Below are 12,194 nucleotides of genomic sequence, written 5' to 3'. Positions count from 1 at the left end.
TCCCACTTGTATCTTAGCCTTAAGTAACAAAGATTGTTATTTTAAAATTCATTGCCTGTAGGGTTATTTTATATCCAGCTATATTTCCTTTCAACCTGGGGATAATCATTCTCAAACAGTCTGACAAATGCTTGCCTGACCCTGAACTGAATACTAGATGAGTATTTTCATGACTGCTTTTGAAAACATTAGAAGTTTGCACTGCATTAGCCATGTTTTAGGTGGGGTCAGATATGATCATTCTAGAAGTCTCTTTGTCTTTGGACAATTTTCAAATTTATAATTGATAAGTAGCATTTATATACTATTTTTATGTTCCACCAGGCCATACATAACTAAAAATGGTCAATAAATAATATAATGTTGTAATAATAAGGCTTTATGGGAAAATGATCACCCTCACCCCAATCTACTTTTCCTTTTCCATTATTATTTTGGAAATTTACCATTTTATTATTAATGCCAGGTATTTATTATAAAAGCTTTAGAGCATATAAATAAGCAAAAGCAAGAAAATACAAATAATATATCACTCAGTGCTAACCAATATCAATATTTTGTGAATATATATTCAGTCTTACTTCAGTCATATAACTGTACATTTTTCTTGAACAGTGGTATGATATGGAACATACTTATAACATTTTGATTTATACTAGTTAATTTCATCTTAAGGATGCTATTTATCTGCTATGTTACAAGTGTGTTTACTGGATTGTCATTGTGCTTTAAATTTTTAATTTTGATTTCTTTGGCATTTATACAACATTTTGTATATGTAGTGTGCCAATTTTTGTGTTATCTGACTTAGCATTCATGCTTAGAAATATCTCACCCACACTGCCCTTATATAAATATTTTATCTGTATTTTCAGGTTTTTAAAAGTTTATTCTTACATAGTTACCTAGCCTTTCTAGTCTATAACACTTTTCTCATATGAGCCAACAAATTATGCATACTAAGCTATTTAAAAGGGAAGATCTAAGAATCATATCCATGTTTTCAAAACGTTTCCAAATACTAAAATGCATTAAGTGAGGGAGTGAATTTTATTTTAAAATGTCAAGTAATGAATTTCACTGCCAAAATATAATCATGAACCTGAGTTTAATATATGTAATTAATATGTTTTAATGACATCTTAATTCTGATTAGATTAAGACAATGCAGATGAAGATGCCTATAATTATAGAATGGTATATGACAGTATTTACTGGGTTGGAAAGAGCATATGACTAAGAAACACACAGTAAGTGATTAGATTCTAGTTCTGACCCTGGTAATTTTTTGGTGTATGTTGAATGAATGATTCATTGTACTTACTGAGCTTCAAAGAGCTTCCTTGGACACCCTAGATGACCTCAGGTGTATAGTAAGTCACCAAGAGCAGCAAAGTGCAAAGATCCCCTTTGTGAACTGATGCAACAAAGTAACAAAGATACCAGCTCCTTTATTTTAGGACGGAAGATGCTACAGTTTAGGAGCAGGAGGTAAGGAAAGCAACAACCGAATGTGCACTAACTTCCTGGAGCTAACAAAGAGTTATTTCTTCTCAGAAGAATAGGACAAATCTTTTAAAGCACATATGAGAGCTTGTTATATCGAACGAAAATGTGTTCTTTGTAAACTGGGATGGTTTTTTGGACATTTTAAATGATTATTCACTGTTTGTTCTGTTTTAGCTTTCCTGAAAGTAATGGAAAGAGAAAGCACTGTTATCCTAAGAGCACCCATGAAAAATTAGTTTGTCTTCATGAGCTGGGGCTTACAGAAAGATGATATTGAAACTATATAACAAAAGGATGACATGGATACTAACTAATCAGAAGGAACTGTGGGTATAAACTATTGACCATTCCTAAGTTTCTACCGGGAGCTAGAAAAAATGGATTGTGTGTGGAAAACTCATTGAGAAACATGAAATAGAGAGCAAATTAAAAAGATCCCTACCATTCTGAAGCACACTTTCTAGTTGGGAAAGAGATGTTCAGCATAAAACAAACAGAATCATTTCAGAAAATTACTTTAAAATATTCTAGTTAAGCCAGTCAACTAGATAGAGTGATGAAGTAGATAGGTGATACGTAAGAGTATTGTAAATAGAGTGCACAGGAAATTTTGTTAGAGATCTGATACTTAAGGAATAAATGATGAGGAGCAGCCACTGGGGCAGTTCCAGAAAGTGCATCTGGACAGAGGGAATAACATCACATTAAACCCAAGGGGAGAAGAAGCTTGGAGGTTTGTGTGAAAGACTAAGAAGGTCAGTGTAGCAGAAATGGAGCTGGTGGGAGTCAGAGAGTATAATCAGAGTATGAATCAGAGAGTAACACCATAAGATAAGGTCATAGGGATAAATAGTGATCAGATCTTTCCTTTTGGAGGGTTTTAAGCAAATAACAGAAGTGATTGGATTGACAATTGACTGCTACACAGAATGTGGACTCAAGGAAGAAAGTTAATATGCAGTTGAGAGGCCGGCGCCGCGGCTCACTAGGCTAATCCTGCGCTTTGCGGCGCCTGCACACCGGGTTTTCTAGTCCCGGGCGGGGCACCGGATTCTGTCCCGGTTGCCCCTCTTCCAGGCCAGCTCTATGCTTTGTGTCCAGGGAGTGCAGTGGAGGATGGCCCAAGTACTTGGGCCCTGCACCCCATGGGAGACCAGGATAAGTACCTGGCTCCTGCCATCGGATCAGCGCGGTGCGCCGGCCGCAGCGCGCTGGCCGCGGCGGCCATTGAAGGGTGAACCAACGGCAAAAGGAAGACCTTTCTCTCTGTCTCTCTCTCTCACTGTCCACTCTGCCTGTGGAAAAAAAAAAATATGCAGTTGAGAGACTTGTTAGTATCTTAGATGGGGGTGGTTATGATGCAGAATGTATGAATGTATGAAAGGTCTTGGAAAATGCATATCTGTCGCTCCCCCTCTTCGTGGAGGAACGACACTAAACCCTGCCTAGGCTTCCTTATCCGAGTCACGGCACCATTATGTCGCTCCCGTCTTCGTGGAGGAACGACACAGGACCCTGCGCTGTTCTTTTGTCTGCTCGGCCCTCCCCGGCTTTGCTGCTGGTTCTTCCCGGGTTGGCTACCGACCCTTCCACCTCCGTGGAAGGGCAGTTCCCCCTGCCACTTTCCCCACTTCCGCGGGGGAGCGGCACACCGCCGGCCGGCTCTCTCGGGGGCTGCACAGGTGTTCCTTCAGATAGATGTTCCTGGTGCATGTTGTCTCTCTCCTCCTTTATAGTCCTCTTCCGCCAATCCCAACTCTGCTACCCACACGCCGAGTATGCTGCTCTCCTCCAATCAGGAGCAGGTCCTGCTGCTTATTGGTTGAATTGGAGGCAGCTGTGTAGAAGCTGTTACCTCCTCTCCCAGCGCCATATTGTGGGAGAGCAGATGCATAGAATAAGTCTTAATTCCAGTAACTTAGTCTAGTCCGAGTTGCTCCCCACACATATCATGAAAAATTTTTGTATGAATTTAAAATTTTGCACCAAATAAACATACCTTCAAATTCCATTTTTCCTTACATAGCTATCTAGCTTTCTAGTCTATAATACTTTTCTCATATGAGCCAACAATCAATGCATACTAAGCTATTTAAATAAAACATTTGAAATCTCTAATTAGTCGGTGAAGTTATCATGGTCTTCCCTATGCTGAGATTTCCCCTTCTGGACCAAAACTTTGGAGGTTCAGTGTTTTATTTTTATAAGGGATATTGTTCCCTTTTATGAGTTCATTTTAAATATCTCATCTATAAACAACAGCAGACTTTTTAAGTATCATAAAAGAAAGTTGGTTTCTCTTAAATGTCTAATTGTTCATGTTGCTAAGAGAAGATGAAATTATGTTTTATCTAAGAAAATGAAATTCTTTATTATTTGTTCCTATTAATGTTTCTAACTGGCTTCCTACTGTAGCCCAGTGAGAAAGTTAAAAGTTCTTTGTGTAACATTCATCTAGGTGCTTATAAATGAGAAGCCCTTTATACTTTAAAAGCTTAATAAAAAATTTACTATATATCTATGGAAGAAAAAAGTATAATCACAGAACTTAGCAGGTATAGGTATCAGATATAAATAACTAACACCTAAGAGAATGTCCTCATAGAACGATCTACCAATATTCTGCTTTATGCCTTTCCTGATGTTGTTAACTCCCCCTTTTGGACACTGTTCCGTTTTTTCCCCAAGGTAAGCATTATACAAGCCATTAGCAAAAAATTACTGCACAATTTCCACTTAGGAAATAGCTCTGATGGTCCTAGCTTTGATATAGGATAGTTATATCACATAGGCCCCATCACTTCACTCTCTGAGAACAAATTTTCTAATTGTTAAAATGGAGAGATTGGACTAGATAATCCTAAAATTATTTCTACAACACATGATCAATATAATCCATTATTTGCCTTAGTTACATTTTTGTGTTGATAATGTCCAAATCTATATTTCACATTGAGGTACCTCTGGTGAGGTCCATTTCCATGTAGAAAACTTCTTGGACATCTCTATCTGTATATTATACCAGCACCCTAAACATGACTCACTGACTATGCCCAACAACTTGTACCATTTCCTGCATAATTTCCACTCACTAAGCATTTCTTTTCCTTTGAGTCTTCTATACTACATACCTTGCAATAAACATCTACTTATCTGCCAAGAGTTCAATAAAAAATCAACTTCCCATGTTAAGTTTTTCAGAGGCACTTTATTTTCAGGTTTACTTGTCTACTGCTCTCAATGGTAATCTGATTAGCTGTATCAGAGCAATTTTTGAATTTTTTGCATCTGTTAATTTATATGTTTACACTTTGAACTCCTTGAGGATGGGGGTCCTTTCAAGCTTCCTCATGATGCTTTCATTTTAGAAAACATTACATACTATGTGGTGAAAAATATTACATAAGTAAAAAGCAAAAATTGTGTGATCTGAGAGCATTGCTTGGGTCATTATCTTACTTGGCACATGTCTTCCCACCAACAGTTTCATCAAGGCCTGGAGAACCCACTGATTTGGTCCTACCTCATCTTTTTACTTGATTATGAAGACTCCTTTACATGCCAACCTTCATTGTTTCCAAACATTTTTCTGCTGAGGGAATTCAGTGTCCTTTTCTTGGAAGAATATTCTGTTTTGAATAGTATGGAGACTACATTTTCTGTTTCTTTACTGTCTTCCCTGTTGTTAAGATTAGAATAGTGACAGCTTGCCAATTTTAAGTGTATGTTCATTCTTTGAGCTCCTCAACTGACTCGGTACTCTTTTTGGAAATAGCTAAAATTTTTGTTAGCACATTTATATGTAACCAGTCTCATCAAGAACAATTGACAAATGCACTTCTAGCTCTCCAAAATGTTAATTAAATTTTGACTGGATACTTAGCTCTCACTCAGTATGTACACTTGGGTCAATAAACTGTCAGGCTTGAGTGGCTGAATATTTCTCAGCCTCATCTCAATACATTTCCGACTGCCTTGTCAGGCTGGGAGAAATTCACCAGGGAGATTTATCACAGCAGAGTCAAGAAGCCATCTATCTGCGACATGTAAAGATGGTAGAGTTGGCCTTCCTTTACATTATGTGTTCTAAGCTTACTGGTTCTGAGGTAATTAACCTGAAAGTCACATACAAAGGGGAGATAAATGTACCTTTTAAGAGATATTTCTCTTTGAGGCACATTGAGACCATAAATCCTTCCAGGCTTGTCAGAGGTAGCTTTCTCAGGACTGTTCTCTCCCTTCTCTCCTCAAGTGGATTTTACGTTGTCACTCCCATATGTTCTTCCCTCTGCCTTTCTTCCCGACATTTGCTGGTAGAATCAGCAACAACCCTTTGGAAACGAATTTATGTTTGGACTGATCACCAATATTGGTGACTAACTCAGCAGGTAAGACTGAACATAATACTTAGTTTAAACCAAATGAACATCAATAGTGATAGTCAATATCATTACTCCTTATTAATTGCTTAATTTAGTACCACTTGTAATTTCACTATTATTTCATTCAGGTAAGTGTGTAATCTAAGTATTCTCTACCATCCTTTTACAGATTAGGAAGGGAATGCTTGGAGAGGTTAAATAGGTCAGCTAAGATCACACAGTCAGTAGATAGAAGAGCTAAAATTTGAACTTCTGCCTGTATGCATTTGACTAGTACTTATAGTAAAATGTTAACACAGCTTTCTGTGTGTTTAATCAGAAAAGTTCTTGAGGAGAGCTGCTTGAGACAAATGATGACCTGCCCAGCAGGAATGTAGCCCTATTTCTGTTGTCACTTAGTTGGAAGAAGATTCAGAAGGTTGAGATGTTTAAACTGCAAATAATGAACTGAAGAGTCATATGGATGTTTCTTTGCCTTCTAGGAAGATTTCCAGCCTGCAGCAGCCTCAGAGACCAACTGGGAATCAGTCACAAGCTCTATCTCAGTAAGTAATTTATTATTCTGTAGCCAGTGAAAGAAACTGATAGAATGGCTAAGGTCAACCCCAGAAGGACTTGAGCTGCATTAAGGACCTTTGGCTCCCCAAAAGCCTGGTCTCAAGCAGGATGTATTCCTCCCTTTCATTAGGATTAAAATGGCTTACCTCTGACAACCTTTTTTCTTCTTGGAGACATTTCCAGGAATGTTCAGTATCTTATTGTAGAAACTCAGGAATAGACAACGACTTAAATATGTGTCAGCTTCAAACCAGAACATTTCGATAAAAAGACTGTCCAAACATATCAAGTGTATCAAAGAAAATCCATGGCCCAAGCTCAAGTGGGCAATTTCAGAATTGCTCTCTGAATATTCTAGGGGAAGCTGTTAACCTTTGAATTTTCAAGGGTCTTTTCAGAGTTGAAAAAAATCTCAGTGTTTACAGTAAGATAGATTAAATGCAAATCGGGCTTATACAGTATTCTATTTGACTTGGCTTGAAACAACTCGTTCTGAAGCTGTAATGCCTGGTGCCCCAAGTTTCTTCTCCAAATTTAGTCATTTCTCAGTATACCATCTCCTTATCTAGTTGGCACAGAAACAGCAGACCTTGTTTTCACCAATTCTCTGTGTAGTTCTTATGTAGCAATAAAATATGAGATATTAAATGCGCTTGTTCACAAAAAGTTCAGGAGATGGGAAAGCTGGTCCATGGTTCTCAAAGGGGTTTGTGTGGCTCAGTCAGAGTTGACTTTTTTTCCCCAAAAGTGACATGCTCTCTTTTGTTCTCTGGGGGATACTTTTTCATTTTCTTATATGTTGGAGTTTCCTCACCTATAGATTCTGGGGTCATTTCATTCACCAGGAGTGGCTACTGAACTAGAACAGTGAGCGATGAGTGAGGGCTGCAACATCATGTTAAGAGAGTTTTGCTTACTTTTGGCAGTGTAGCATGCGTGTCTGAGCCTGGCCTGGGGAAGGGCTTCCTTGTCAGTTGTGTGGGTATCTAAATAAAAGCATCCCGAGGAAGTGCTCAGGCTCAGTGCTGGGGGGACAGCCAGCCGCCTGATGATGACAACTCAGTGTAGACTTTTGCAACCTGGACTAGGTATTATGGGAGCTTCTGGCCCCTCAAGTGTCTTATGCATGATGGTTCAGGGCTGTATCATCATCCTTTCCCCAAATGCAGAATTACAAGCCTTAAAGGACCCTTTTGCTGATTAGAAGCAATCCAGGTCTTTTGAATAAAGGGATTGCCTGTTCCCTTCATGGGTTGGGGAGTGTCACATCATGGAAGGCCCACAGAATCAGTTGGTCTGGCCCTGCCAAGGCAGATGGCACTTGAACTTCAATAAATCTGTAGCAGACTAAATTTTAAGTTGATTATTTTGTATGGCCCACACATGATATTATAAATGTCCAAATGGCTCTTGGTAGAAAAAGGTTCTCCAACCCTGCGACTATCTGGAGAGATCTGGAGACTCTTCTGATTTGAGTTTTTAGTTGAGGTACTGCTTACCCTTCTAGCAAGCCTCCAACCTACTGTTTTTCTCACATTGGGTTTTTCAAGAACCTTCTAAGATCAAAGCCCATTGGGCCTAACATTAACTACCAAACAAGCTACACTTCATTTATTTGAAAGCACTTTACAGTTTTTGGAGCATTTTTTAATCACAAATTATTACCATTTAAAAGTAATTTAGTTAACTTTAGAATTGATTTTTTTATAAATGTGTAACAAAAGCCACGTGAGGTCAGATTTATAGTGTATCAGCAGGAGATACACCCAGTTCTTTCTTGTGAAAATATTTTTCAATTGTCCACTTCAAGGACAAGAAAATTTTGTGATTTATTAGGTCACCTAATAACTCAAAAATATGTTTTTAACCATTGTTGTTGTTTCTATCAACTGCCCTAAGTCTTTTGCAAGCAGCAGTAAAGTTCATGGCTAAAGACAACTTGACATTTAACCTATGGTTGGAATTTGCTCTTCAGCCTACTGTTTAGAGAATCAATTTCTTTTTTTTATTTTTGTTTTTATTATTTTATTTATTTATTTATTTTTTATTTTTTGACAGGCAGAGTGGACAGTGAGAGAGAGAGACAGAGAGAAAGGTCTTCCTTTGCCGTTGGTTCACCCTCCAATGGCCGCCGCGGCCAGCGCGCTGCGGCCGGCGCACCGCGCTGATCCGATGGCAGGATCCATGTACTTCTCCTGGTCTCCCATGGGGTGCAGGGCCCAAGCACCTGGGCCATCCTCCACTGCACTCCCTGGACACAGCAGAGAGCTGGCCTGGAAGAGGGGCGACCGGGACAGAATCCGCCGCCCTGACCGGGACTAGAACCCGGTGTGCCAGCACCGCAAGGCGGAGGATTAGTCTAGTGAGCCGCGGCGCCAGCAAGAGAGTCAATTTCCCCCTCAACCTTAGCAACAAAGAGCCCCCCAAGAGTTTTGCCTTGAAGAGGTATCTGGGTACCAATGCACCCTGGACACTGTTAAGATCCTCCCCAGAAAAGTCCTCATGACCCAGAAGCTTTCAATTGTGTGGGAATGACATGGTTAATACTCCTGCTATTATTTCAACAAAGAGAGAAATATTTTAATTTCAATTGATTTTTTATTTTAATTCATATGCTGCCATGTTCCTAACTTAGTCAACTAATTTTGATTTTTTTTTAATCTTATACCTATAGTGTTGCAATGCAAGGCTAATTGTAAGTCATCTGATAACTATGAGCCAAATAAACTATAGATTATCCAAGATGATACAAAATGAATGGGGATTTGGAATTACAGTACTGAATTAGAGGTTTTATCCACTGCTGTCATGTGACACCAAACGAGATGTGAAATATAGGAATAAAGTGCTTCAGTGAGAGTTCTGCTCGTGTCAGATGCATATGCACATGTGCGCGCAGACACACACATACATTTAAAAAACTGGCCTATCAAAATCAGAAAAGCAAAATGGGATGTTCTTAGATGAGAGCCTACCACATCGATGAGATGACTGAGATGTGTCTTCAACTTGGCTTGAACTTTTAATAAATCCCTCATCTCTTCAGTAATATATGACAAAAATGCCTCTGATAAATGATTGGCATTGCCTGGACCTACCAGTGCAGAATCTAACGTGAGCTCATAAGCAGATGTTGAAAGTAGCATGACAGGCAAAGTTCTGTCCAAGATGAGGTGTCTACTTACTTTGACAGAGCTGACAGAAAATTTGATATGTGCTTTCTCTAAGGGAAGGGAGAGGAAAAAAATAAGACCTGGCTGGTCTCATGTCTCCACCCTACTCTCCAACCCCTGTCTTCTTCAACTTCCTTTACCTTACAAGACATATTTGATAACTGCTCCTGGGGCCGGCATTGTGGCATAGCGGATTAAGCCACTGCCTTTGATGCCAGCACCCTATTAGGGCACCAGTTCATGTCCCTGCTGCACCACTTCTGATCCAACTTCCTGATAATGGACTGGAAGAGCCACAAAAGCTGTCTGAAGTACCTGGGCCCCTGCCACGCATGTGGGAGACTCAGAAGAAGCTGCTGACTCCTGGCTTCAGCCTGGCCATTGTGGCTATATGGGGAGTGAACCAGCAGATGGAAGATCAATCTCTCTCTCCTTTCACCCTCCCTCTCTCTCTGTAACTTTGCCTTTCAAATAAATAAATAAATAAATCTTTTTTTAAAAAGAAAATTGCTCCCAAGTTATACCAGTGGTAGAGTACTGACTTTACCCACCTTGGTTTTGCTAAAGACAGACCATTCTTCTGAGAGCAAGTGGTCATCTAAACAATTCTTGACCTTTAGACATTCGATGGTTAAAGAGAGAAAATGTTGCCTAGGAGTAGGAATCTGAGTTGTAGGCTTTGCTGTCTGTGACTCTAGAGATCATATTATTTCTCAATAGGATACTGCAGTTAAGTTTCAAGAGAACAACTTTTCATTAATTTCTACTTTCCCTTAGTGATAGGAGATATTTGCCCTTAGGGGATCTTTACTTATTTGGTAGTTTCTTTCAAAACATTTAGAAATCATTTGAGGCTATATGCTCTCTATTTGGTTGTTAATGGGTCATGAATTTTTACAGAGATGTTTTACTCATGGCTCATTTACCTCTAGATTGTACAAGGGTTAGAGAAATAAATACTTGGAAACCTTGTGCAAGGGTTCATTCCACAAAACACATAATCCCTTTCAGACTTTCAATGACGTTGTGTTCCTCATTTAAAGAGTATATTTTGAGAATATTTTGATGGCAACTTGGATCACTATCAAACTACAGCTTTCATTTTCTATAATATACTTCCCATGTGAATCTTCTACTCTTAAGCTGAGAGAGCCAGTTTCATGGCTTATTATCCTGTTGTCAGTAAATAGGATGGTTACAGTGCCAAATATTGTCAGAATGTTTCCAGAATGGATTCAAACACTGTTCACACAGCATCTGCAATGCTAGGTGACCTGTAAAGGGGGAACCTCAAGGCTAAACATGAAGTTATGGAATAAAATGTCAAGTCTTGCATGAAAGGGGTTTGTAATTTTAATTCTCACCATTATTTGTTGGCATGGCTAATTTGTGACTTTGAACCAGAAAACTGGATGACTTAATTTTTCTATTTACATCTAGCCTATGTATTTTTCAAATCATTACAGTTCAAATGAACTGGAAATTTTATACTCTCTCTGACTTTGGTTTGCAAAAAAAAGTGAATGACTATATGTTACAAATAAATTGCTCCTACTTAAGGATATGGCAAGACAATACTAAATGACTCTCCCATTGTATTTAGATATATGGTATCTTATCAGATGCCTGTTTGTCTATAAAGTTGTGTGACTGTTGTATTTGATAGCAATGGACTTCTGAGTACAATGAGCTGTATGTTATTCTTAGGGGGTATCCTATCACAATCCATCAGTAACGGATCCCACTCTCACTGCGGATGCTTTGGACAAAACAATTGCAGAATTTGATACTGTGGAAGATCTGCTTAAGCATTTCAATCCAGAGTCATGGCAAGAAGATCTTGAGAACTTGTACTTGGACACCCCTCATTATCGAGGCAGGTCATACCATGATCGCAAGTCAAAAGGTAAGAAACAAAAAATTAGGGATTTTTCAAAAGCAGATAGGAGTGTTAATGGTAATAAGTAAAGGTTAGCAATGTGGTCTATATAATTCACTAAAATCAGATGATTATTGTCAGTCCATTATTAAGGAATTTTCAAATTTCATAGTTTTGCCCAAACTATGTTATGTGTATGGCATTAAGCAAGGCTTGAACCAATCAAAAAGCTGTTGTACCTTGGAGCCAGAAGAGACCTTATAAAATCATCTGGACCGGTTCTGATCCATTATTATCCTGAATTTTATACAGGAGGCAAGACAAGTCTGTGGAGGTGAACAATTTGCCAAAGGCTCATGTACTTTGGAGATATATGATCCAAGGGAGAAAGGATGTAAGCCTGGCTGGGGTAGTTTGGAGGTATTTGAGAGCACATGTTCAATTGGAATTTTCAGGAAATTAGTAAGGATGGAGAAAGAAGCAGACAGTCATGAGGTAAACATAATATTTAATCGAACTCCTAAAATATTAGTATCCTAGTCATACGTCTGAGTGATAGGCTCTTGCAATGAAACAGTTTATTTGAATTCATAACGTCTCTAATTAATAGACAAATAACACTTAATCACCTCTTACTGAATAAAACTATAATTTATCATTGCTATTCTTGCTTCATTTGATGATTTTTGTCAC

General features: G+C 38.7%; 1 protein-coding gene across 3 annotated transcripts in view; it reads left to right on the top strand.

The window, feature by feature from the left end:
* Nucleotides 1-12,194, top strand: part of PDGFD (platelet derived growth factor D) — a 275,631-nt gene that overhangs the window by 222,602 nt on the left and 40,835 nt on the right. For all 3 annotated transcript variants that reach the window (XM_002708534.6, NM_001195762.2, XM_051853313.3), the window contains 2 exon segments: nt 6,374-6,436; nt 11,330-11,528. In XM_002708534.6, the coding sequence (XP_002708580.1) occupies nt 6,374-6,436; nt 11,330-11,528 (262 nt within the window).

The sequence above is a fragment of the Oryctolagus cuniculus genome, chromosome 1, assembly GCF_051225735.1.
Source record: "Oryctolagus cuniculus isolate XC-2025 breed Fujian yellow rabbit chromosome 1, ASM5122573v1, whole genome shotgun sequence".
Taxonomy (NCBI): Eukaryota; Metazoa; Chordata; class Mammalia; order Lagomorpha; family Leporidae; genus Oryctolagus; species Oryctolagus cuniculus.
Note: the sequence above shows the minus strand (reverse complement) of the source record. Positions and strands in the feature narration are given on the sequence as shown.